The 27,506-nt window shown below is 50.3% G+C and overlaps 1 protein-coding gene and 1 long non-coding RNA gene across 8 annotated transcripts in view; both read right to left on the bottom strand.

Annotated features, from left to right (window-relative positions):
* Positions 1-21,030, bottom strand: part of EBF1 (EBF transcription factor 1) — a 268,717-nt gene extending 247,687 nt beyond the window's left edge. For 2 of the 7 annotated variants that reach the window (XM_048960861.1, XM_048960862.1), the window contains exons 1-7: positions 20,280-20,751; positions 19,286-19,496; positions 15,534-15,698; positions 14,116-14,272; positions 13,799-13,862; positions 13,464-13,519; positions 4,612-4,685 (exon numbers count right to left, since the gene is read on the bottom strand). In XM_048960861.1, the coding sequence (XP_048816818.1) occupies positions 4,612-4,685; positions 13,464-13,519; positions 13,799-13,862; positions 14,116-14,272; positions 15,534-15,667 (485 nt within the window). In that variant the 5' untranslated portion in view covers positions 15,668-15,698; positions 19,286-19,496; positions 20,280-20,751. Of the gene's footprint in view, positions 1-4,611; positions 4,686-13,463; positions 13,520-13,798; positions 13,863-14,115; positions 14,273-14,534; positions 14,779-15,533; positions 16,494-19,285; positions 19,497-20,279 lie in introns of those variants that run through there. The other 5 variants (XM_048960859.1, XM_048960860.1, XM_048960858.1 and 2 more) reach the window with 4 other exon arrangements.
* A 3,406-nt stretch (positions 21,031-24,436) lies between these two features.
* Positions 24,437-27,358, bottom strand: LOC125700340 (uncharacterized). The gene is made up of 3 exons (XR_007379865.1): positions 27,042-27,358; positions 26,293-26,403; positions 24,437-24,607 (listed from the first exon to the last, which is right to left on the bottom strand). It is a non-coding gene; the product is annotated as an uncharacterized LOC125700340 (long non-coding RNA).
* Between the last annotated feature and the right edge of the window lie 148 nt (positions 27,359-27,506).

Genomic DNA, 27,506 nt, shown 5'->3' with positions numbered 1-27,506 from the left:
GAAAATTTACCCACAAACAAGGCAATAAAAACTGCTAATCATTTTTAAATGATTAAAATGTAATTAGAAACAGAGTTGGCACAAGTTAAGACAATGCAGTTCTTGTGACTGAAGTGAATCAGGGCTAGTCCTGACATTCTCCCAGCAGACTGCAGGGACAGAAATTGCCACACTCACTCAGGCGAGCAAAGGTTCCCAGGCTCCCCACTGCACTGGGCGGCCCCCAGCATCCCCAGCACCTTCCTGCTTCAGCTACTCCAGCCCCAAGCAGGAGAGGTGACTGCCAGGGACAGTATGGATAGCACGGCCATGGGGCTGCTCATGGGGTGGCCCTCTTGCGTGGCTCAGGTGTCCTGAGATGATGCCCCCTGAGCCATAGCAAGAAATCAAACTTTCGTTTGCCTTTTTCTTTTTGTTTTTCTTCATTTTTTTTCTCCCTCACAAGCAGAATTGGAGGCCTCATCCACCCTCATTTTTCTATGCAGACAATCATGGCATCACACCAACCCTGAGTTTTAGATCGCTCCTCATGGTAAAAGAAGCATTCAAACTTGCTTCGAAAGCTTTGACTTTTAGCATCTACTGAACACATGGAAAAAAAAAAAAAAAAAAAAAAAAGTAAAAGAAAAAAGTGCCTAAACATTCAGCGCCTTTCCCTGAAGGAATTCAAGAAGTCCCAGGAGTTTCTCTGAGTCACTGAGAAGCCCTCAGCTCCCTGCGTGCAGGGATTGATGCCAAGTGCCAGCTCCTGGCTGGCCCTGTGGGGTGTCCCCCCCAGGCAGGACAGGGAGCCAGAGCTCAGGCACAGTGTCTTTAGGAATCAGATTATGTCTGATCTAAAGCAGTTTGAGAGAGGGAAAACTAAAAACAAGGGGGGAAAAAATCTGCAAAAAATGATTTGGCTCGGGGTTTGCTTGGTTTGTTTTTAAAGCAAATAGCCCTCAATAGCAACGCAGGCCCTTGCCATGCTGCACTGACATGGGTTTTCCCCATTCCTGCCTCCACCTTCCTCACACCATCCCCATCGTGCCTCTTTGCAGACCTCCATCCCCTGGCCACCACTGCTCCCTGCTTTTTGTCACTGCCTTTGTCCTCACCCTTCTCCCCACTGGAGCATCTCTGTTCCCATCACGGACACATCCATGGCCCCACCACACCATCCTGCACCCCAAAACCCTCCCTCTCCCTAACCCAGCGCAGCAGGCCAGGAGCATCACAGGCCAGAGGAGCCCTGCTTTGTGTATCCACACACTCAGGCTTTCTGCAGGGACAATGAACAATGAGAAATTACGGGGCGATGGCACAAGGCCAGCACAAACACGACTTTCTGATCACTTACTGCCAGGCTCTAACAAGTCGTTAGTGAGCCCGCATGGGACAGACTGCAGCAGCTCCTGGTGAGGTGGGCTGCAGCTCCCACCCCAGCCAGGCAGAAAGGTGCAAGGGCTCCTCGACAAAACAGCTGTAAGACTTTATGTCGCAAAGACAAAAACCATATTTTACTCCAACCTCATTCTCAGAAATCGCTGAACCATTTGAGCTGAAACTTTCCAAAGAAAGTCAGCCTCGGGCTGACACCCTGCAAAGGACATTTCAGCCAGAACAGTTTAAGTCTGGCAAAGCTGTAAGCCACTGAAGGTTTCATAATGGAAATTGTTGAGGCAATATTAACTATAGATGTCCCTCCCCACGCTGCCTACAATGCCAATAAATTCCACCGAGGCTCTGAATTCCCCCCAGCTATTAACATTTTCGCCAACAGCATGGATTTTACATTTTATATTTGACAAAACACAATGAACCTCTTCGAAATAAACAAACAGCCACCTGAAGCCAACCTCAGAGCTGCATCCCTACCGCAGCCAGAACTCTCCCGTACATTTGAATTCTTTGTCTTCTCCTTGCCGTAGTTGGAGCATCCTATAAATACCCAGCTTTGTCACATAAATGCAAAGTTTTATTGTGCAGTTAGCCTTGATAGAAAGCACTGCTGAAAGTTGTTTAGAAATTAAACATCTAAAACAAGCTATTTTAAAATACAGAGCCCTCACTATTTCATGTCTGAAATGAAGAAATTTCATCTTAGGGAGAGCAAGCTGTCTTTCACACCATATGGCTAATGGTAGTGCATAGCAATTAGCTGGACTGATTAATGGGGAACAGACTCTAATTTTATGCTTATAATTGAGGCTGCATTTGCACCCCTGGTGCAAATTCAGCACATCCCAACTTCCACTTACAACAGGCAAGAAATCAAGAGAAACAGAATGGTGCGGAGAGAGATTTTTTTCCCCCCTTTCTAGACCCCTAAAGAGCATCAGATTTGCAATTTAAAAGAGTGTTAGCAGCACAATAGATGACAGATTTGTGCAATAGGGTCAAGCGGCCTGGTAAACAAACAGCACCCTCTTACAAACCTATGGGCAGAAGAGGAAATGGGAAATATCTAATATGAGAGGTAAGATACTTGAATGCATCTCCCCCACCCAGCAGTCACACCGTGCCTACACCACAGTCGGATTTTTTTGCTGCCCCTACACCTTATGTTTAGGAACACAAAACCAGGGCTGGCAGCAAACAAATCTGAGGAGAGGAACAGAGCTCCTGATCAAGCAAATTTTAAGAACGAAAAAAGACAGTGCTTCAATAAAGGGAAAAGCTGATTCAAATGACACAGCACAGCTTTACACATCCCCAGAATGGAAATAATTTTACCTCGGTTAAACAATATCGACAAAGCTGCACATCTTTAACACAGATCTGGTTAAAACTCAGCCCTCTATCTGAAGTTTTCAATGTACTTATTAATCTTCATGTTTCTGAAGTATTTATAAGAAAATTAATGGATTAGAGAGCGAATTTTTAGGGTTGCACAAGGGCTCGGTGAATGTCCCAGAGCTGGCTGAGGGCACTGCATGGCATGGGTCTGGAACAAAGGCTGGCTGCAGAGAGTGATGCTGCAGGCTGAGAGTGTGTGCTCAGCCCCTCCTGAGGTCTGGATGCTAACCTAGATACTAGATTATTTCCACCTCCAAACCTTGCAGTCTAGGAACCAACAGGGCACACTAGGTGAAGCTACCAGCACATTCAGGCTCTGACACTGCAGGCACTTCAGCATGTGCTTAATTTTACTCACTGTTCCACTGGGCTGCTTCCACAAGAAAAGCAAAGCATGCACTTAGTCTTATCGGGTCAGGGGCCTCCTTTAATATTTCCACGAATTGTTCCTAGCTAGGTATCTAGTGCAAAAGTGGTGCTAATTGGGCCAATGAGTTTTAGTGCAATTACAGGTTGTCAGTGTGGCTGAGCTTGCACTGGGAAAGGTCGGACTGGTCAGGAGTCCTCAGCAAAGCCATGCCACAGCTCCCAGCAGCAGCAGCAGCTTGGGACCTCTCAAAGAGCTGTGACTGGAATGGTTATCTCTGGTTTCCCAAAGCCAAACCTGCTGAACAAAGTAGCCTAGAAAAATAGGATACGGCAATTAAAGTCCCCCAAATCCTGCAAGCTGTGTGGGGTTCCACCCGGCGAGCAATGCAAGAAGAGTGGCATCACAGGGCTCTGCCCTCGAGCTGGGTTTTATCAGACAGAAGCCTTAGGAAGCACAAAACACGCAGATTCCAAAGAATAAAGGGAAAAAACATCAACCAGCAGAGAAGTTTCCATCTGAATACTTTGTCTAAGACTCTCCCCCACCAGGAAACCCTCATCCAAGTTTATTCTCTTAGAAGTGGGTACCAGCTTTTCCCCTCAAGTTACTCCTTTTTAGTAAATGTGTTTTGTAAAAGTTACAATGCATGCAATGGCATTTTTACAGTCTTAAAACAACTGATTGTAACAATGAGCTTATGCAAGAATGCCTCGTCTTCCACCAGGGAATTATTTTCTGCCATCGAATAACATGTAACAAATGAGTTTTTCAGACATGCAAAAACACCCACTAACTTTAATGAGACTGCAAGGTCAGCCTCTCCTGGGTGCCTGAGGGCTATGGGAGAAGATGCTGTGAGGGAGCAGAGCAGGCTTCACCTAACGCTGCCAGCAGAAGGGGGAAGAAAGTAGCTGAAGAAGAATTCATCTCTCTGTCCCAGATTTAAGTGCCAGCCCCAGGCAGGCACCTCTGGGGGAGCAGAGCGTGGGGGGGTCAGATCTGTGTGGTTGGAGAACACCAACAAATAGCAGCCATGGGGCGGCAGAGCCCTGCTAGGCCCAGGCAGGTGGGAGAAGCTCTGTCCGCCTGTTAGGCCAGCAACACCAGAACAACCATTTTGTCATGCTGCTGGGAGAGCAAACTTCGTCATTTGCTTGGGAATTGGGGGCAGAGAAAACTACAATTCTATAATTAACTATTAATTTTGGTGAGCCCATTTTTGTAGGCTACGGGGTCTAAATGCAACCCAGTAGCGCGGTTAAGGGAAATTCTTTATCAATTGAAAACTGCTGCGGTGACAGAGACCTTGCTGCTAATTACACACACCAGACTGTGTTATTTTGGGATTGTTTAATGCAAGAAAGATAAATTTAAGTCCTAAAATAGCCACAGGTTCAACCTAGATTTTGAGAGACAGATTCATCTTCTCATCACTAATTAGGGGGAAGCAGGGTATCTCTTACCTGCACATTATTTCATGCGTGAGCAGAACTCGGCACATTTCGGGGTTCTTGTCTTGGCCTTCATATACTATCGCCTAGAAAGAAAACACATTTTTAGTCACGTTGAGTTGGGAGAAAAGAAAAAAACAGCCTTGTGGCCGCTGAGTGCACAAGGCCAACAGCGGCCAAACCTGCCCGAGGTCTGTGTTTGGGAACAACTGAGCTGGGAACTGCTAAATTCCCTCCTCTCTGCTGCACATCCCTCAAGCTGTGTGTAGGATGGGTTTTTTTAGTAGTCAAGACAACCACAATTTTCTTTTCAATTCAGAATAAAATATAAACCTAATAGCATTAAAAGAAAGGAAGGAAAAAAAAAAAAGAAACAACAGCAAGGCTTGGCATACTTGGGGCTCTATTCATTAAAAAAAAAAAAAAAAAAAAAAAAAAAAAAGAAAGAAAGAAAGAAAGAAAGAGAGAGAGAGAGAGAAAGAGAGACAGAGCAAGAGCTCATGCATTTTTAATTCCGAAAGCTGCACACTGCGCAACCCGGGCATTTTGCTGGTAGCTCCTAGAAGCACTCAGGCCTGATCCTGCGTCTTGCGATGGCGAGCAGCTCCAGAGCTACAAGGATATAAATAAGCGAGAGGCAGGCCCTGTGAGAGGGCACCAAAACAAACAGGGATGGACAACCAGCCTGAAAAACTGACTCTGAGGCAGCACGGGGAGAATCCTTCAAGTTAAAGCTGTGGAAGGACAGCGTAACGCACCCAGCGAGAAGGGTTGATTTCTGCAGCCCTCCCAGCAGCAGGCACAGAGGAATGATGAGGGATCGGCCTTACACACATCCCGGGTTACTGCTCACACCAGAGAGCTCCCATAGGATTGAGCAGAGTTTTTGCTTTCTGCCCACCCACACAGCCCTGGTTTCTCTCTGCTGGCTCACCCCACAAAATGCGGACAGCTGGGCACCTACCCTGGGCTGCCCCCAGCAGCAAAACAAGACAGAAAAGAAACTGCCTTCACAACAGCAATAGCACAGAGGTTCCTAACTCTTCGCGGCTGCCAGCCTGGAGCTGGGATCTGTGGCAGAGCCTCTGGGGGGACAAGGCTGCAAGCAGCAGCAGCAGCTCTGCCCCGCACTGCAGTGGGACCCCAACAGCCTCCCAGATACAGGAGGAGGAGGAGGAAACTGGGAAACAAACCCTGCAGATAAAATTACATCTGATATGGGTGTCTATAAAGCTAGCAGTAAATTAGTAACTAAAAAGATATTTTTCTAATTGTATTATGTGGAGGAAATACATTTTACAGAGTGGGACGATATTAACATGGAAGCGTGGAAAATACTAATGAGAAAAAATAAAGTATCTTGATATATGATGAAGTGGGACCACATGTTGCTTCTGCAGTCCTTGCAAATATAATCTGATAGAGGTAAGAGGTGCTGCACCTACAGTGGAGACATGGCTCTTGGGACATGCAAATCTGCAGAAGCATGAGCTGATTTTAATAGTAAGACACAATATGAATTTCATGCATTATAAAATTATTTAGTAATTTCACAACTAACATCAGGAACACCTCTGTTACATTTGCTAGTTATAATTGTTTCACTTCAGTTTAACTACAAATATTCCCCAAAACTGAGAGCTTCCCTGCGCTGTGTCCCAGCAGAAAGAGACATGCTGTGAACCCAGCACTGCCACAAAGGGGACACAGCAGTGAGCGTCGGGGACACAGCAGTGAGCGTTGGGGACACGCCGAACCCTCGCAGCACCGCCACCAGCAAGGACCAGGCTGGGTCACATCGGGAGGTGCTGTCCCATCCATACCCGAAAGCTACTGCTGGGAAGGTGCCTGCACCAACAGACATCAGGACTTGTGACTATTTCAGAAATTCCTCATTTCTGAGCATTAAATTGTAAGGTGGGTTGAAGCTTCTAGCCCAAACTGGGGAGCCAAAGGACCACAGCTGATGGGGTCACAGCAGGGACATCACAAAGACTCCAGAAAACCCAGCATCCAAATCCACTCAACCAAGACAGGGGAAGCTCAGCACCCTTGTTGGACCTAATAAAAAAAATAATCAAATAATCTGCTTTGGATTCCCATTCACCGTGGCACAGCACAACACGGCGTCCAAGAGAGGACTGCAGAACTCGACTCGTGCTTCTTAGGTTTTCAAACCCTAAAACAAAATTACCCAGTCTATGTTGCCACTGAAGTGGAGGGAGCATTAGGAATGACCGAGCAGAACACAAATCCTACTTTCTTTTTCCCCCTCCTCTCTCCTTTCCTCTTCTCATCCTGCTGCTATGCTTACTTAACCTCCAGGTACCCGCTTAAATAACTCAACTAAATAGCAATAATGAACGGGCAGAGTCAACACTGTGGTACATAATCACCTTGTCTGTTGTGTTTAACATCAGTGATCCCTTCTTTGCGTGCATGACATTCTTCTGCCTTCGTCTGCGTTAAGGATTTGCTTTTCACTCTGTTTGCATTTGACTACTAATATTGCACCCATGCACACTGTGGTTTCTCACCATAAGTGCGGGTCCTTCTGCATATCCTATTCCTCCAGGAATTTCTAGGAAATTTGAGGAAGCAAAAGGAACAGCCGAGCTCCTTTCTCACCGCCGACTCCTATTCCTATTTCCCGATTTACTCACAAACGAGCGCGCAAAGCACCGACTGTCCACCTCCATGAACAGCCGGCGAGCATTATAGATCCTCTACCATCTTTCAGACAGCACTGATCTAAAACACCAATTCTACAATTAGTTGCAAAAAGGAAACAGGAACTGTTGAAGTTTCACATCTTTATAGCGACCAGAAGTATATTTACAGGAAGGGTCTGCAATGTTACCGTTGTGAAAATATTTAAGATTGGAAAAGATACTCTTGTCACAAAACTATCCAAACGTTTCTAGTAATTAAAGTTGGGGCTTCGCCATAGCAAGACAGCGTCAGGAGCCCACATCACCCAAACACCACCACAACTTTGTCAAATAGGGATCACATTAATGAGAGATAAAGTGAAAGTTAGAGCGGATAAACTTAGACCACAGCAGGGCTAAAAATAAGCCTGCAAATACACATCGGAGTTGCACAACAAAACATCAGCGAAGGAAATGAAAATTATAGACGTTGTTTTTCTTTTTTATTTACTCCTGTATCTTTGACTTCAGTGCAGCTCATCTTTCAAAACAGGTCTTCTCTTCCCGAAGATCTTAAATATTTCCCCACAAAACTCAGCTTACGTTTGTAAACCGTTTCTCCATGAAGTGCCCTTTCTGTCCGAAATCCCAATGAGTAACGACTGCCCGAGCACAAACCCATCTCAGAATCAGGCCCTGAAAAACTGATGTCGAACTACGAAACTCCTTTTCTTATATGTACATAAAGCTGCATAAAAAGTTAAATCAAACACAATTCACCACTTGCCAGCACATACAAATGAGTGCGCTGAGCACATCCCGTTCATTCCTAGCCTACAAGTGCATCCGGCAATGCGGAAAACTTTTCAGTGAGAGTTCATTAAAAAAAAAAAAAGATAAAGTAAAAGGGAGGGGAACAATATAAAACCCAAGGCTACCGTTCTGATTGAGGCCGCTTTTTCACGAGTAAAAGATGGCAGAACAAAGCAGTAAAAGAGTTGATGGAAAAGGTGGAAAAAGATGCACGCAGATTTTGTCCTCAGCTCTTCCTGACTAAATCCAGACTGACGCTGGTACGGCTGAGGGCTGAACAGCCGTGCAGCGCCAGGCAGGCAGTGCTGCTCTGAGCGGGGTGAGAAAGTCCTGAAGGACTGAGATCATGGCCATGATACTCCTCAGTGTGCCACAGCCCTGATTTTTAAGAGCCAGAGAATGAGAGAAATCAGCAGCGTGCGTCTGAACCCACTCGCTTTCAAATCCCCCCTCTGTTTCTCAGTGCAAACTCTATCTTTTATTGAAATAAAGGAGAAAGCTCATTAGAACGAGGCTCTTTTCAAAAAACACAGAACCCAAACGATCCGCAGTGACGTATGCACACATACACACACAGAGAAAATAAAATCCTGGCCCCACCGAATTCAATAGGAGTTCTGCAATTGACTTCAGATGGGGCAGCACAGATTAGCTCCTACCCGCTATATGGCCACGCGGAAAGCGCTGTGAATTCAGCGCATTGCATCTATTTGGCTCCCAGTGCTTAACCCCTCATTACCCGAGTGCTCCCTGCTCACCCAGGCAGGATTTCTGCTCACCCGCCACGGACAGCAGCGCAGCGCTGGGTCCCCAGGAGAGGACATTCAGCCCTCGCTGTGTCTCAGCGCGCAATTCAGTGGCATCTCATTATTTTCTCCCCCCGCCTTTGATACGCAGCCCGCTTATTGACGTATTCGCACAAATTAAATAAATTTATCTCTCCTAATATGTTCATTTTTAATGGTTTTCAAACATTCACATGGAAACAGCTCTAGCGTAAATATCCCAGAACAAATGGCTGTATATTATACAGGAGGGAGCAGTTGGGCTGCCAGACTGGGAATGCACCAGGCCATCTGGCTCAGGCAGTCTCTCCAAAATCCTCAGCTTTGTTTTCACCCTCAGACTCCAAACAACACATTTTCCACTGTGATGAGTTTACATTTTCCCAAACACAGGTCCTGATCATGCATGCAAATTCCAAACTTCTCCGCTCCTCGTCGTACGAGAAAATTAAAATCACCTGCACTTCTGACATCTCACCAAAGGAACAAGAAAGCTGCTAAAATCTGGCGCAGTGTAAACTTTCCCCATCACAGGGGTTAGGTTTTGTTTTATGTTTGTGTGAAATTTCTCCGAGTCTGCGGAGGCTCCTCCGAACTTATTGATAACATTTTTTTTCCCATGCACATCGCTGCCAGCAAAGGGCTGTGCCGTGTGCTGCGTGCAGAGCACAGCTCCTCAACCCCCTGCACACAGCAGAGAGCATCACAGGCATCGACACAGAACCCGCTGGTATCCAGAGTTGCAGCTCTGAGAAAAGGCGAAGCGCAACCAGAGCTCAAGTCAGAAGGGTTTTCCACCCAAAAACAGACAGCAGCTATCTTGCAAAACTTATGCTTTCTGAGATGCCTGAGCTGTAGTACCCTCCAATATATCTTATGAATGAGGACAGCTGAAGGAAAAATGCTTGGGTAAGAAGTATTCCAGATTTATTTCCCCCATCCTTCCTCATCGTGAAATATCTCAACTTTATGAAAACGTGGCTGACAAAGCCTCTCCTCTCTAAATACATTAAAATCCCCAGACTTGCCTAAAAACTCCAGCTTTATTTCAGCAGACATATTTCACATTTTGCAGGCAATTTCAAAACACAGCATCATAGTGCCAGACCGACTGCACCGGGAGCTGCTGCCCTACGCAAAGCGACAGCCATAAAGTTTGGGATCCTATGGGGTTTTGAGCGCATTAGGAATGTGATCCTGACATAAAATGAGGTGCCAAGATAACATGAAAGAAAATGTAATTAAGACAGCATTGACACTGAAAAGAACTTCCCCACAACGCTAACGATTTGTGCGCAGCATTTGCAATTCTAACATGACGGGGATGCAGCCAGACCCCTCACCATCCCACTCTGCGCTCCTCCAGAGCCACCACCAAAGGCCACTCACAGCACAGTGTTCAGCACATTCTGAGCTTCCCGTTCCAAAGTCCCCTGAGGACCACCACAAGAGCTCGTGCTTGGAGGGAGCGCGCACAGCTGAGATCTGCACCCTGCGCCTGCCCTGCGTGCTGTGTGTGCTTCCTTTGGCCGCATCACCAGCACCCAGCACTGCCCCACAGCACATCGCCGCCCACAGACATGGAACACAGGACACACAGACAGCCCCTGTCAGCCCACAACACAGATCCTGGGCTAGGCCCTCAGCTGGACCGTACAAACAGCAACAAAGCCTCACTAGCCCTGATTAAGAACTCTGTGGAAGCAGGAATACCTACAATTACACACAGCAAGCAGTGCAGCCCTGCCTGGCTTTGTGGTGTATGCTGCTAATGGGACTTTTAGGTTAAATCTAGGAGTAGCGACCCGATGCAGAGAAATCAAGGTCTGATTTGCAAAAGGGATTTTATTTTATCTTAATAATCCACAGCTGTGTAAAACCTCGCAATTCATAATCGTGAGACAAAGAGGACAGACCTAAATCTGCTTTGGCCATATCTTAAAACATATCTATTTCATATCAAGATCCTTCCCCACACGACCTGGGGAACTGAACTCATTCAAGCTTTGCTTCTGCGGGATTTTTAATTGGCCACCAGAAACCTCAGAGTCGCTGTAATTTCGGTCTGGGAATTCACAATTATTGAGTGTGTGAACGCGTGTGAGCAGGGGAGGCTCCGTGCCAGCGGAAACGTGGATGCTCCTGCAACAGTTTCATTTAAAAGTAATCATTTCATTATCCAATTTGTTCTGAGCGTCATGCATTAAAATACTACACCTTCAAGTAGGCTGACAATATATATTTAACTTTCATTAAAAATTAAAGAATTTTCAGACAGTCTTTGCAATATTTAATTACAGTTTGATGATTTGAAAGTTACTTGAGAATGTTCTATATAATTCACTGTCGTAAAATATAAATGATACATTCAACATTTGGGTGAGCTCTGTCATGTGTTGTACTTCACTGCCTAATAAGCATTCAGCAACTGAAGCAATCACAACTCTGACATGATTTCACTTAGGAAGGAAAGAAGACAGGAAGGAAGGAAAAGGAAAGGAAAGGAAGAAAGGGGGGGGAAAGGAAAAAAGAAGAAAAAAGAAAAAGAATAAAATAAAGGAAAAAAAGAAGTGGGGGGGATTTCAGACCCTGCCCCTGAAAACATGCAGATGAGCCCTGCCACAGCTTTGACGTGCAATGCCTTATTTCTCATAAGCAATTACAATCACACCTAGAGAACTTAATGAAACTAATACCCAAGCAAACGTGGTTGTTTAAACCATCCCTTCTCTCTCTGCTTTCTTATCCAAGTTCAGAGCTTTTGTTCTCAAACCTTCACTTCCCAACTCCATTGCATTTTCCCCCAAAATCTGCCATTTCTCCTAACTTTGTTTCTGTACGGCTTCCTGAAATCAGAAAGACATTTTTTTTCCATGTGAACGTGCTTTAAAGCTACATGGTACGTTTTACAAATAAACTGTATCTCGGGGTTTCTTTTCCCCTTTCTTTCCAAGACCCTCTGATGACTCGATAATAATGAGAGACCAAGAGGTCAAACAGCGCCTTAGGATGAACTCTTCATATGCAAGATGCCTTTGTTAAGAAAATTATTTTGAATCCATTGCTCTACATGAGTTCAGGGATCTGTTTTCAACAGGATTATGAACAGAGGCTTTCACATTTCCGTACCGATAGCAGAGCTATTTAAAGATAATATTTATTGATGGGCGCTCTCCTGCGCTCTGCACTGAAACACCAAGTTCTGAAAGGACTAAAAAGAGTTCGCCTCTCTGAAAGATTTGGTTACTTGTGACACAAACCAACCCATTTGTGCCTGAAAATCAAGGAACGGCAGCAAACACTTCCCAAGGTTTGTTATGAATAAGGGTATGTTGCTGTTGTTTTAATTCCTACAGGGCTCTGTTTGGAAGCGTATGGTTTAACAGAGTTCAGATGCACAGGGGATTGTCGAGTAGAATTCTTCTAAGTTCTCTTTTTTTTTTTTCCTCTCTATTGAAAGGCAGTCTTCAATAGCAGGAAAAGATGTTTTGGGACCATCAAAGAGAGTTTTCTAAAACAAACTCAGCCCTTGGAGCTTTATGTTTTGCTGTAGAAAAAGAAACCCAGGCAGAAGCCAAGAGGTTTTTTTTTTTTCCCCTAAAGACAACTGGGTTTGAGCATGCAGGGACTGACTTTTCCTATCGGTGCAGGAAAAAAAAAAAAAAAAAAAAAAAAAAAAAAAAATCAACAAGAACCAGAATGGTTTTCTTTTCTTAAATGAAATAAAATTTAAGAACTATTTTTACTCGTAAAGCAGATTCAGGAGAAAAAAAAAAAAAAAAAGACATCTAAAAGGAAAGAAAAAAAGAAAAGGTTTGAAAACGTGAAGAAATGTTTTACAAGAGCAAAAGCTTCTGACAGGAGCAGAAGAGAAACTGGAGGAACAATTCCTAAAACAGGGAATCGATTTGTTCATGCGATCCCTTCGCACAAACCCACTTTGCACCCAGACAAGTATTTTTTGCAGGTACGCACGCACGTTTCTGCTCTGTTTGGAAAGCTAAAGAGCAAGCCCACAATTAGGGTTAATCCATTTACAAGCTCTGCTGCCCTACAGCCCTCCCCGGAGCCGAGCACGGCGCTCGCTGCTCCCCGCGCAGCATTTCGGGGGGCTTTTCCCATCCGCCATGCAAATTCGCCACGATTTACTCTCGCTCCTCCTCGAAACCAACGACCCGGCGGTCGCACAAATAAAAAAAGGACAAATAGAAGCCTCAGCGCCTGGCCCGGCGGCTGCGCTCGCAGCGTTTGGTGGGCTGGAGGGGGGGGCGGGAGGTTAAATCCTACAATTAAGCGGCTCAACAGCCCCCGGGTCGGGCTGGTTGGAAGTCGTCAAGATTTTTCCGGAGCGCTCCGGGCCGCCTCTCGAGGGCTCCTCGCAGCCCCGACGCCGGGGTTCGGACCCCGCAGCGCGGCCCTACGGCCCCCCCGGGTGCGGAGCGGGAAACGCGGTGGTTCCCTTCCCCCTTTCCCCCCCCCCTCCTCCGGCGGAGCCGCTCACGCTGCGAACCGGAGCCGGGTTTCGCCGCCCCGCCGGCCGCTCCCCCCCCAAACACGCACACATACACGTACGCACGCACTCCCCTTTTCCGCGGTCGCTCCCCGCAGCACCCACCTGCTTGGTCATGGAGTCGATGAGGCGAACGTAGAAATCCTGTTCCGTCCTGATCCCTGAAAAGAGGCAGAGCAGTGAGGAGCGGCGGGGACAGCGGCCAAGGAGCGGGGTTCGCCCGAGGGCTCGGACCCGACGGAGCTTTCTCGGCCGGAGCTGCCCGCCCCAATCAGGCTGTGCCCGGAGCACCGAGCGCGGGGATGCGCGGAGCGGAGGGGATGGGAGCAGCGGCTCCTCGGGCCCCGGGGGGTTTTCCAGCCGAGGAGCGGCCGGAGGGCAGCCGGTGGTGGTGGCAGTGGGGGGCGGTGGGGCTGACATCGGGGGCTCCCAGCCCTTACCATTGCTGTAGAGCAGCTGCAGGCGGTAGTGGATCCCGTTGTTGGTCTTTTCGCTGTTAGCTTCCTGGATCCAAAGACACGGGGAGGAGGAAAGGAAAGAAAAAATACGTGTAAGGTATGAAGCTTCTCCATCACTCGGCCGGACGAGGCGGCTCGCAGTCCCCAGGCAAAGGGGGGAGACCAGAGGGGCCCCCCCATCCCTGGCAAAATGCCCGCAGACGGAGGGGGCTCCCGGGAAGAGCCTGTGCCACGGCTTCGGGGGGAACGGAGCGGGGAGGGCCCCAGAGCGGAGTTCGGGGCACCGCGCTGATACTCACCTTCTCCTTCTCCACGAAGCCCACGAAGGCGGTGCGCTCGATCTCCACGGGCTGCCCCTGCCGGTCATACAGAGCCAGGACGAAGTGGAAAAAGTTGGACTTCCTCAGGTTGGAAGGAGGCTGCTTCTCGAAGTGAGCCCGGGCCAGACCCACTCCGCTGGGACCACAAAGACGCGGGTTAGCGGCAGCCCGGACGGCGCGGCCTCCCCAGGCTCTGTCCCTGCCCCACACTGGTGCCACACGGGACCCCTTTGGGCTCCCCGGGCATCGAGCATCCTCTCCCCGAACCGCCCCGCGGCTCTTCCTATTTGGTGGGGGAAAAGGCGCTGCCTCTCCCCGCGGAGAGCCGGGACCCGACCCGACCCCACCGTGCCGCGCAGCACCCCGCAACCTCCCCCCGACCCCGAAGCGGCACCCACCGGCCCTCTCCAAGGGCAGCGCCCTCCCGCAGGCGGCCCTGCATGGCGGGCAGCGCTCAGCCCAGCCGGCGCGCTGCCCCGCGGAGCGCCATGCTCTGCCACTTCTCAAAGTCGGCTCGAAGCTGTCACCGGAGCGCCCCGCGTGCGCCTTATCTTTCAGTTTCAGTCCTGCGAGCCCCTTCCTCCCCTCGGAGGAGCGCCGGGTAAACACCGCGAGGGCAGCCCGGGAGACAACGGGAAATATTTCAGGGTTGTCCCTGCAGAACTTTCCCTTCCTTAGAGAGCTCCGAATGGAGGGGCGGGGGGGCTGGGGGGGGGAGCTAGGGGGGATGAGAGGTGCGGGGAGAGGTGGGAGACAGCGGGAGATGTCAACACGGAACTCGTGAGCTGCTGCCGGCTGCAGGGCTCGGGATACGGAGCCGGCAGCTGATTTTTCTTTCCCCGGGGAAAGAGGATGAGGAGAAGGAGAAATGAGAGAGAAAGCGGAGCCGGGTGCAGCCCCATCATCTCCACCTCCCAGGTGCAGGGATTTCTTTTGGGGAAATCTAAGATAAGCGGCAGTGGTTTTACAGGGAGGCTTCGAATTAAATTTCTCCTCCGGAAACCTCTGCACAGTCCCCGCTTATCGGGGCGGGTGGAGAGGAGCTGCTGATCCTGGCGGGGATAAGGAAGAGAAGTAAAGAAATATATTTTGGAGAATCTGTGCACAACTGGCAGCTTATCGGAGGAGGGAATCATCGATGGGAGATCTTAAGTCTAAAGCAGCACCAACATAGTTTTGAAAACTCCTTCCTCTGCACGAACACGAGACTAAACCCAATCTATTCCCACCTAGCAGAGCTCGCCGCTTCCTTTATTGTTCCTATGATGATTTTTTTAATCAAAACTCCTTCCTACGGGACGAGGGGGGAATCAATATTTAACTGGCGACAGCTACGCGAAACTCACTGCTGGCAGCAGAGCTCCGGGGCGGCTTTGGGGCGGTGCGGAGCTGCCTACCTCTGCGCGGCCGTGCTGGCGTCCAGGACGCCCGCTCCCTGCATCCACGTCCGCACCGCGTTCATCCCCGCGCCGAGGGGCTCCTCCTTCATGCTGCTCCCGCTCCGCTGGATGCTTTCCTGGATCCCAAACATGAATCAGAAACAACAGCGCAAAATCTTCCTTCTTTACGCAAAAAAAAAAAAAAAAAAAAAAAAAAAAAAAAAAAAAAAAAAAAAGTGATGAAATCGCTGTTAAATGTTCTTTTTTGTGTGTGTGCGTGTTTACTTTTTTCTCTCTCTCGCTGGAATCAAAGCAAGGCAGAGAAAGCAAACACAGGCACGGACATTAAAAAAATAAAAATAAAATAATAATAATTAAAAAAATAAAAATCCAGAGGCGATCGGAGCGCGGCTGGGCGCTGCGCGTGCAGTTTGTTTGGGTGCGCGGAGAGGCTGCGGGCGCCGGGGGCTGCCGGCAACGCTCGCAGAGCCGGAGGAGAACTCGGAGTCCCTTTTGTATGAAGACACCCCTCGGATGGCAGCAGGCAAGAGGAAAAAAAAAAAAAGGAAAAAAAAATCTCGGATGGCAGTTTAAGAAACAATAGGACGAACGGGAGCTGCGGCGGGCTCCGCTACATCAAGTGTCATTTTCCAGTGACAAGAGAGGCAAGTTTCCCCCCCCTCTTTTTTCCCCTCTCTCTTTTCTTTCTTTTCTCCCTCTTTCTTTTCTTCTCTCCCAGCCGAAGCGCTCTCTCTCCTCCCTCTTTCAGCCGAGCAGGAAGCGAGTTGCCGGAGCCGGGCGCACGCCGGGAAGGGAGCGGGAAGGACGGACGGACGGACCGAGGGAGACCCCGGGGCTCCCGGTGCCCGCGCCCCCTCCCTCTCCCGCAGCGCCGGGCGGACTCGCCGTCTCTCCCTATGGGAGCCACTTTGACTGTCCCCGCCGCCGAACACGAGCCCCGCAGCCCCGGCGGGCGGGGGGCGGGGCCTCGGAAGGCCCGCCCCCCCCTCATTTGCATCGCGTCACCTCTTCCCCCTCCCTCCCTCCGCCGCCCCTCCGCCAATAGCGGCTCGCGCTACGCGGCCGCGGGGGCGAAGCCACGCCCCCTTATTAGCATCCCCCGCCCAGGAGCTCCGGCCGGCCCGGGGGAAAGTTGCTCCGAGCCCCCCGGGCTTCATTGATCCCAACGCGATCGCGCCTTTGTTCATCAAGGCGGCGGCCGCCCGCCGGGTCCCGCCGGGATCACCTCGGCCGCCCGTCGAGGGCCCGAAGCCGAGAGTTCCCCCGGCGGCTGGCTGTGCCCGCTACCCCGCAGCCACTTCCTTCCCTACCGGACCCCGGACGGGCGGAGCGGCTCAGCCCGGGACCGCCGCAAACCCCAAACCTCCACCGCATCCCCCCGCGTTCCGCCCCGTTCGGGACAGCGCTGCGGTGCTGCGCGAGAGAAGCGCACCGCTTCCGACCGGGACGGGACAGCGGAGAAACTCCGATGTTGGCTTCAATCCCCCGGGGGAAATAATACCAACAGATAACATTCGCGGTCCCTGCCCTCTTTGGGAAAGCGCTGGGACGGCCGCTCCGTGCCCGCCCCGACCTCCCCCCGCAGCCCCTCCGCTGGCGGACCGCGGGCGGGGCTGCCTCCCGGGGGCTGTTACGGCACCGGGCGGTGCCTGCAGGTGTTGCCGCCCCAACCGCAGCCCCTGCGGTGTTGGCACGTGGCATAACCCACACGAGGGGCAGCCCGGCGGGGCTCCCCACCGCCTGCAAGGCAATGCCGGACCGGCAATGGGCCGGGTTGATGCTGAATTAGTTGTGGCTTTGCCTGCTGCCCCCATGCCCGCTCCGAGCCCTTGCAGCTGGGCTACACCCACTCCCATCCAGAGCACGGCCAAGGGCCTCAGAGTTGACCTAGAGAACAGAGAGTCTGGATACAACTACCCTTGCACAGCTCCATAAGCATCCCCAGGCATTCTGAGAACTCCATAGGAGCCTCTTCCCACCACCTATATACATCACTACATGGGCAATGACTGTTAAACCTCAGTTACCCAGCCCAGCAGCAGGCACACAGCCCCTGCCAGCACGCTGCTGGCACCAACAGCCACACCTGAGCCTGTGCTGTAGGGAAGTCCACACACAGCTCATCCCCATTTCCACTGCGCTGTGTTCTCACACATGAGCTGCTGCAGAAAGCAAGTTTCCGCCTTCCCCGCAGCTGATATTTGAATTTTCATATAATCCTACTGTGTCACATCTCAGGGACACATGGAAGAACACAGCCATAGAGCCACGCATGAATATTTACGCCATAGGTATTGCATAGGAGCAGTTTGGCCCCTGCAGCGTTTCGGCTTATTGGTCTTCTCCAGGCTGCTGCTGCAGTGGTTGTATCGTATCCAGCCTAAATGCCTCCGTGGTGAGATACATTTTGCAATTAAAAGCTATTTGCACCTGCACTGATTGCTCCTTTCCCAGGGCAGGGAGCTGCCAAGGGAGGAATAATGCGTTTGAATCGATATTCTGAGCAGTTGGCACAAATCTGTTATGGGGAATGGGGGAGCATCTCCATGCCTTTTCCTGGATGCTGAAGGAGGAGCAGCACAGCATGGGCTGAGGGCACCTCTGCTGGGCAGGGACAGCACTGTGACAGCAACAGGGACAACTTCCCCCCCACTTTCTTCCTTGGACACACACACTGCACTGGTGATGTGGCAGCAGCTCCAGCCAAGAGCCAGCAGGGTGGGGGCAATGCTGCATTGGGCGTAGGGCAGCCTCAGAGCCACCGACAGCGCTGCAAGCAGCAAAGGGTTAAAGCCCAGCTCGACCTCCACAGGGGAACATGAAAGGAAAGCAGAGCTGGGATGGGGGGAGAGTGAGAAATTCAGGAATGGGCATAAAAATAAAGCGGGGAGGGCTGGTAGCTGGCACTGAGACTGCAGTGCCCCATTCACGCTGCAGGAGCCAAACGCTCCATGCTGGGGCTTTTAGGCAGAGAATTCCCATGCAGCTGGCTCTGACTTTCTGCAGGCCGGGTCTGGTCCATGGCCTGAGCTCACCTGCCCTGCTGCTGGATCTACAGAGCTGCCCTGTGCTGGGACACGGCCGTGGGTGCTCTCAGTGTACGACACACAGCACAACACACAACCTACAGCTGCCATCTGCTGCCGCTGGGGACAGGCCTTGCTCCCCAAATGAGCGACAGCCACGCGGGGATTTTATCCTCACAGCATAAACTCATGGGACACACCTTTGCTTCACCAGCAAGGACAGCTTAAAAACAGGGCCAGGGGAGACACGGCTGCAGTACCCACAGTTGTGGGAACGGCAATCAGAGTGACCCCAGCATGGGGAGAGAGCATCTCAACAAGGGACCACAGAGGATGCACAAACACCCTGAGAGGCTGCAGATCCCAATGCCTCCTGCCACAGGAAAGCCTCTCCTCCCTAGCAGCACTTTCACGTAGGCCCAACGCCCTGCTCACCCCTGGCCTGGGTGTTTTCTATCCTGTCTCAACAGAACAGCCCTACTTCCCCTCTATAGGTCCCAACACAGGGAACAAGGGGTTGGAAATGGGAATTGCTGAGAGAAAAGCCCCCTGTTCCCTCCTCCGCACCCCTCACCAGAGAACAAGGCACCCAAAGGACCCGTATTGCTCTGCCCAAAGAAGGGAGATGGGCAGCGGGGCTGTGCTGATGGGAGAAAGGGAAAACAACTTCTGGCTTTGAGCTGGGACCGAGGGGCACAGAGCACTGGGGGGCTGAGCGTTTACCTGTGTTTCGTGCTGCTGTGGAGAAAAGGGCTTGGGAGCATTTCACACATCACATCCTCCCCAGTAAAGATGCTTTGCACACGGTATTTTCTTACATCCACACTCCTGTGTTGATCCAAAGACTTCCCAGCCACAGACGAACCCGACGTCCTCTGGCAGGTGAGAGGGCTCAGCCACCGGAGGCATTTTATTCCTCCTACCCGACTCGTTCCTGGAGAGAATGAAAGACAAGGGCTCATCCATGGGACCGCGGAGCAGCGCAAGGCTTCTTGAAAGGTGCAGGGGGAAGGTGGGACCAGACAGAAGGCTGACAAGAGCCTGCTTTTCCACAGCTGCTGTGAAGAAGCATCAGCAGGAGACCTGGATAGGAGTACTGCATGCAGAAACTTCCTCCTGCTGCACCCCTGCCCTGGGGACGGCCCTTAGCTGGGACAGACGTATCCCCGCCGTGCCGGTAAACCCTTGCGGAGGCACACAGGGCGCATCGCCAGAGCTCAGCCCTCCGTTCCCTCGGCAGCTCACCGGGAAAGCACGGCGAGGAGAGCCGGACTCCCACGGCCACCCGCGGCCCACGGCGCTGCGCGGGGCGGGGCGGGCGCGGTGCGGGTCGAGGCCGCAGCGCAGCGTGGTTACAGCGCCACCTGGCGGCCACACCGGGTACCGCCAGCCCCGGTCCCGCGGTGTGAGCGCAGCACTGCGGGTGAGGGAGCGCAGCTATAGGAGACGCTTGTCAGGTCGGCCGCATTAATTATTTCTGGGACTTGACCGCTCAGGGTTTGGCTGCTCTTGCTGACCATTTCTTTTTCTCTGGAAAGAACTCCGGAAGGCCCCCATGATTTCAGCAGAAGCGGAACGAAGCTCATCACTGGGGCTCAGATGTGGCTGGAGCTGGGTGTAGACCCACAGCCAACGGGACTTTGCCAAAACACAGCATAGCAGCACTTTGGTTAGAAAGGATTTTAATACACAAAGAAGAACTCACTTTTTTACATACCCTCCTGAGCTTTGGACAGCCTGCAGTTCAAGTTCAGGCTCTGCCTTGTTCAGAATTAGGGATCCCTCTGGCTTTATCTCTGTGCAGTGAATGCATCCCGCTGCACCTCCTGTGTTCCTTCTCAGGATCTTTTCTCCAAAACATTCAGCATGTGAGCAAAAGCAGTTACAGTTCTGGGACAGCAACAATCAGAGTGACCCCAGCATGGGGAGAGAGCATCATTTCTACTGGGAGCACCATGTAGGCCACAGTCCTTCTAACTAACATGGGGTATCTCATCAGAGGGAAAGTGGACTGAAACACTGAAACACCCTCCTGAATAGGAAATTCTCAGAAAGCAGCCTTCACTACTTGTGCGCCTGCACAGGGATTGGGGCATCACAGTCCTCATCCAAGCACAGCTCCCTGTGCCTTCCATACAAGGGCAGCCAGTCCGAGCAGCATCTGCATATCTGTTACATGCACACACACACACACACACACACACCCATTGCAGATGACAGACAAATGCTGCTCATGCTTCCCAAGCAGACGATCACAGCGCTGCTCACACCCCACTCATCTCACTGCGGGGCTCAGGAAGCAGCAGCCACCTCCCAAAACGTGCTGCAAACCTGGAGGAACAACTTCCTGCAGTGCTGACACAGAGCCATTGTCGGGGTGTGATGGAGGAACTGCGAAACAGACGCAGCAACAACACCAGGGTTGGATTCAGGCCAGGGCACTTCAGGCGACTTGTAAAAAGTTCACAGCTCCTTTAATGGCTCCACCTGGCTCCAACAGGACCTCTGCTCTGTGGAGGAGATGCTGCGAGGGAAGCGTGTCTGAGGTGATATGAATCAGGCCGGTCCCTCTCGCATCACATCGGCCTGGAATAGCTGTTGACCTGATGGAGTGTTAATGGGAACATTTATTTGTTTCTTTATCACTACAAAGATGTCATATATACTTACCCTGCTGCTGCCACCGTTCCCAAAGGGCTGTCAGCACAAGAGCCATTATAACACAACTGCCGGAGCTAATATTTTTTTTTTCCCCCCACACATTATTTCTTCAAATGATTCTGTAAAGAGAGAAAGAACCGGGATATAAAAATTGCTGGTGAAAGAACAGAGCAGTAATGGGAGGCAAAGCAGCCTGCCTGCCTGCAGGGAGCACCATCACAGCACAGGCCTGGCACAGGATGGTCCCACAGTGCTACATGAGGATGTTGTTGGGTCCCAGGGTTCAGAGAGGCTCTTCCCCACCCGTGTTGTGAGCAGGTTGGGTTCATACAGCTCTGCCCTATGTGGGGAGATGGGTGCAGGCAGTGCTGCTCTTCCTATTTCTGGATTATATGAAAGCACAAACCCCTTCAAAACACTTTGGTAACACAGTCATTAGTAAACAGTAATCAGACAGAACCTGCTTTTACCTGTGGCACAAATCCCCACGGCGTTTCATTTGCGCTACGCGCTGGCTTGACGATTCAGGGAAATTGCTAATGGGGCCTTTTATTGCTGGGTCACCAGTTCAAATCTGGCTCTGTCAGTATTGACCAGAAGTATCTGATGAATGTTTGATGACATGAGATGAAAATATGGGTTTTCATCCATTTATCAGTAGAAAAGCCCTTCAACAACTCCAGCCATCAAAGATGCAGCAGTGCAGAGCGAGGGCCCTCTGCAGGGGAGGGCAGCTGGGAGAGCTGCACAGCCCCAGTGTCTGGCAGATCCTTCCTGGGGATGAACCAACCTGCCCTGCACCACACTGAGCGCTGCAGCCACGGCACAGCGTGGGGAGCCAAGCCCTGCATTGTTCTCAAAGGGAAAACGACCCCGGTGTGCTGGGGAAAAAGCAAACGTAAGGAAATCCAGGATGCAGGGCTGGTTGTTTTCAGTGCCAAATGGAGGCATTCATGATTTTGCAAGCTGGAAAGCTGTTCGAATTTCTCAATATTATGACGCTAAGCAAGCTGGAACTCAAATTTCAAAGTAACGGGTCAGAAGTTGGTAACAGTCCTTTCTTATTTTCTTGAGTCAAACAGCGGCCCAACAGAAAAATAAATTAGTGCCTAATTCAGCACCTTCAGTCCTCACCCCTGAGAAAGCACAAAGCACTGGATGTGCAGCACTGTTGGAGCTGGGGTGGGGATGGCCATCAGTGCAGCTATGGGTCCGCAGGGCCACCCCACAGCACTGCCTGGCCCCTCCACCACCTCATCTTTGGGGCTGACCCAGTCAGCAGGGGCAGAACACAGAGGGCAGGGGCAGCTGGAGGTGCCAGCATTGCCCCAGGGGTCCACGCCGCACGTCCCCCCCAAAAAAGCGATGGGAAAACTCACATCCCACGTAAACTCAGCTAGCGGAGCTGCTCAGCCCTGCTGAGGGAAATGGAAGCAGCATGAGAGCCATCTGCTGGGAGCGGCTGACTTCACCGCGGTGTAAATCCAACCGCGGGGATGCTGAGAAACTGGGGAAGGCCGGGGGGTGCCGTGCCACTATCATTTACCTGGGTGTCACATTGAAAATCAAAGCATCCCTTTGGGGAATGACCCCTCTGATGAGTGCATTACCATGAACAGAGCACCTCTGCACTGCGCTGCTGGGTGAGAGACAGAGGGGCAACGGGAAATGGTTCCAAGCTAAAAGAGGGGAGAGGCAGAATGGACATATGGCAGAAGTTCTTTTCGACACGTGTAGAGAGGCAGTGGCACAGGTTGCCCAGAGAGATGACGGTGTCCCATCCCTGCAGACACCAAAGGTCAGCGTGGAGGGGCCCTGAGCACTGATTGAGCCGTGGGTGTCCCTGTTCAGTGCAGAGGGTTGGACCAGATGGTCTTTAAGGTCCCTCCCGACACAAATTGTTCTATGATTCAGTGATTTGTTAAGGCTGCACAAATGACCATTTCCACACCAGTTACAAAATAATTACCCATAGTAACTTAATAATGAGCTTTTCCCTTTAAATTTTTAACACAGGTAGCCAAGAAAATTATCAGTTTTAACAACTTTAAATTCAAGTGATAAATGCCAAAGCTGAGCTAAAAGACACCAGCAAATTAGCAATTAAAGTATTTATGCAAGAAGGCAAAAGGTACTGTATGCAGATACTGTATGCACGGAGCTGGAGAGCAGGGTTAACACAGCATCAGGACCTCAAGGACTGCACTGGGGCTGAGCTTCACTTGGAACATAGATGGTGCATTATATTTGTAGGCTGCCTTTCTTTTTATTTTTGCTTACTTTCTCTTCTTTCCCTCCCCCTTTTTTTGTTGTTGTTTTCATTTGTTTGTTTAATTTCCCCCCCTTTCTCCCGTTCCACCCCCCCCCCCCCCGCCGTTGCCGCACTGCTGTGCACGGAGCCGCACTGCCCCGCCGTGGCCGCCGCTGTGGCACCGCGCTGCTGCTCCCGCTCTTCCTTAACCACACACACACACACACACACACACACACACACACACACTTCCTCCCATCTCCATCCTCCTGTCCATCCCGGTGATGAAAAAAGGGAAACAAAACCCTCTAGAAAGCGGTTTGCAGACTGTTAGGCTCTGGGGAAGCTTGCACTGGCATCAGTGCAGACAGACCCAGCTAATGAAATCACAGCATGGTTGGGTTGGAAGGGACCTTAAAGCCCACCCGGCCCCAACCCCTGCCCTGTGCTGGCTGCCCCCCCACCAGCTCAGGCTGTGCAGGGCCCCATCACCTGGCCTTGGGCACCTGCAGGGATGGGGCACCCACAGCTCTGGGCAGCAGTGGCCACAGCAACCGCTGAGTAAAGAATTTCCCTCTGACATCTCCCATAAATCTCTCCTCTTTCAATTTAAAACCACTCCCCCTTGTACTATCACTACCTACCCAAAAAAGCCGGTCCCCCTCCTGCTTCTGAGCTCCTTTGAGCTCTAAGTAGGACCTGCATTGTTTGCCAAGAGCCGTCCTGGTGGGAGGAACCCAGCAGCCCAGCACCACCAGGCAGCACTCGTGGCTCAGCATACATCCCTCATTCACACCCAGGGAAAAGTGGCTGCCCATAATTGTTCTCTCCAGCCCCAACCCTTTGCAAGAACGCCCAGAACTCATCAGACCCAACTTACATCCAACCTGGGGGGAGAAAGGCGTGCAGGTTGAGCTCCCCTGGAGCGCTTTGAGCCGCTTTAGTCCATTCCTGTTGGCACATTCCACAGCAGAACTCACCCAAAACCAGGACCTCAGTGCTGAGCTCAGCAGGGAGCTGACACACGTGGCTGCACCTCCTCACTTACGTTTCAGAGCCCAGAGAGCAGCTAGGAATCCCAGCAAAACTCGACACATCCGTTTGGGCTCCTCCTGCAGGTCACTTCTCTCCACCTGTGCAAAGGAAGGATATTTCCAACCTACAGGATCAACTGTATCCAAAACTCACTTGAACACACAAAGATTTCGTCCTGCAGCCTGCTAAGGTGCATCTTGTTTCCAATCTCTCATTTTCCTTCACTTACCAGCACACCCTTTCTAACATGGAAGGCCTTTGAGAAAGTAATTTACACCAGAAAACAAACAAGGGTTGAATCATTGCATGGAAGAATCTGTCTTTCAAAGGACATTTCCTTCTAAATTGCACAATGTGGCTCTTAGCAAGGAAAATAAATAAAACTTAATCCCCCTGCATTCCAGCTGGCATTTTTTCCCCAAGCAAGCAGCAAACAATTCAATGAAAATTCAGACTATGGTCAATTAAGGGAGCATGTATCATTTCATTTATAAATAGCAAATATCTATCCACACTTGATGATTTTTATCCAATTAAGCCTGTTTTACATTTTAAATTCCTCTGATTTAACTCATTTACCCATTTCCCAGTCCCAGACTTGCCTCATCTGTTGATGCAAAACTTTGCAGCCCTTCTGCTCTTGGGCTGCTGGTGGCTGAAACTCTCTCAGCTAACACAGATTTACTTAAGGATGTGGATTACAGCCTCCAGGAAGCAGCAAGCACTGGGAAAGTCGTGCCTAATTACTTGCAACGCTAAGGGCTTTGATATATCATTATTTTATTTTGGGTTGGTTGCTTATGTGTGCAAACTGTTTTCTTTTCCAGCCTATTTAATCAAAGACAGTTTGTGTGTGTGTGTGTGTGTGTAGACATGACATACTTAGTATACTATTGATAAACTTACTCCAAGCTATAGAGGCCTCAGCATCCCACACTCCACCTATTTCTCCAAAAACCAGCTGGTGTTTGCTTTCAGGACAGCATCACCATCTCAAAGCCACAGAATACATTGGCTGAATTGTTCAGCAGCTACATGACAAATCCCTTGATGAAAACACATGGACTTCGCCCACCAGAGTCCATCCCCGTTGGCACTGGATGTCCCCAGGCATGGCCAGCGGTGTCACACCCAGCAGAGAAGGCTCCCTGGGCTCTGGGAAGGTGCTGAGAAGTTAAATAGCCACAGCCAAAAGGAAAAACAGGCATTGTCAGGAAAAAAACACCTCAGGAGGGTGTAGTGGTAAGCAAACCGTGATACCTTTAATGAGATTGAAGATAAATATCACACACAAAAAGAACAGGAAAATTGCTACAAGTTTGTTTTCAAAGCTTCAGATACTTCGAGTCCAAACTTTGGACTGTTTTAGGAAAAAGGCCGAGGTATCTTAGAAATAGAAATTGAATGTAAAATGAACCAGGAAAGGTTACTCGGATTGAAGAGGATTTCTCACTCTGAAAAACCTGCATTTCAAGACCTTTCTGCCTTGGCATGAAATGAAGGGCTTCTCCAGGGATGAGGAAGGAAATGGACTCTTCTGCTGCCAGCTGAGGGATGTGGGAGCTCTGCCATTCACACCACAGCTTTCAGTGACAATTCCTTGACTTGTTTGCTCCTCTCACCTTCTGCAAATACATTTCAATACATTTCCCCGTGCCCAGAGCAAAAACTCCACATAGCAGCAGCACTGGGAAACTCCAGGGGATGGGAACACAGCATGGCACCATGTGAGCAGTGCTCCACCAACCAGCCAAGAAATCCCCAGCTGTCCCCATGACATCACCTTGCTGGAAGCATCTTGTGAAGCTCAAATGCTCATCCATCACACCACCATCAGGAGGGCCACAAGATGGCAATTGCAAGCCTGCAGTCGCACCCATTAACTTACACACAGCTGTAAAGAAAATCAAATCAAGCAAATGCTGTCCAAGAAGCAGCTCTGCACCAAAGTACCTCAGAGGTCAGGAGCGTTTGCCCAGGTGCTGTACAGAGCATCAAGATGGGGCTCATTTCATTCCTTCCCACTCTGTCCCCTCATAGCCTTCTCTCTTTTCTCCTCTTACAAAACTGCAATTATTTCTTCTGCAAGGACCAACTGGAGTTTTGGCTGTTCTCACTTCATGCCTGCACTTCCTGATCTGTAAGCCCGCTTGGCTTATCAGCACTTTTTTCCCCACCCACTCCCATTCCTTGCAAGCTGATTTCTAAGTTATTTCTAGAGCTGACTGAGCTGTGCACTTAATTTGGTCAAGAGCAGCATTTCTGAGTTGGGGGAAAGAAATGAACATCCTCTGCACTTTCTGGTTCAGCTGATATTATCGCCAAGCAGTTCTCCAGCAAACAGCTGGGTTTGGTTTGCCCCAGTGGTAGCCCTGTGGCATCATTTCTCCTATGAGACAACACGTGCCTTCCTGGTCATCCAGGCTACCTTCCAGTGCCACAGCTGTGCTTCTGACAATCCTGGCACAGTGTATTTTGTTGAATCCACTGCAGGCCTGTTGATTCTTAACAAGCATTTCCAGGTACACTCACCTCTTTCCACTGTTGATGTAAATCCATAGTTCTTTCCTCTAGCTTTTGCATTACCAATTAGCAATGAATAATTTGAGGCAGAAGTTAGCGTTCTTTGCCAGGAGATCAGCTGGGCTGAGGAATAGGAGGAGCAGGACTCAGATCACTGCAGTAGTGAAAAGGAAGAGTTCAAGAAAAACGTTCTCATCATTTTTCCTTGCCAACACTATGAGCTTTTATCAGAAGTTTTGCAATGATAGGTGAGGCACAAGGCAAACTTAAATTCCAAACCAGATGCAAGGAAACAACTGAGATACAGAATCACAAGATGATGCAGGTGACGCTCCCATCCCATCAGGTGAGCAAAAAACAGGTTCTGCACAGGTCTCAGAAGCAGTAAGCAGCCTACACGGCCTCCAGGAACAAATGTGCCTCAGCATTCTGCTACTGTTCCATACCAGCTAAGATCTGTAAGGAAATGCTTTA

Source organism: Lagopus muta, chromosome 14, assembly GCF_023343835.1.
Source record: "Lagopus muta isolate bLagMut1 chromosome 14, bLagMut1 primary, whole genome shotgun sequence".
Classification (NCBI taxonomy): domain Eukaryota; kingdom Metazoa; phylum Chordata; class Aves; order Galliformes; family Phasianidae; genus Lagopus; species Lagopus muta.
Note: the sequence above shows the minus strand (reverse complement) of the source record. Positions and strands in the feature narration are given on the sequence as shown.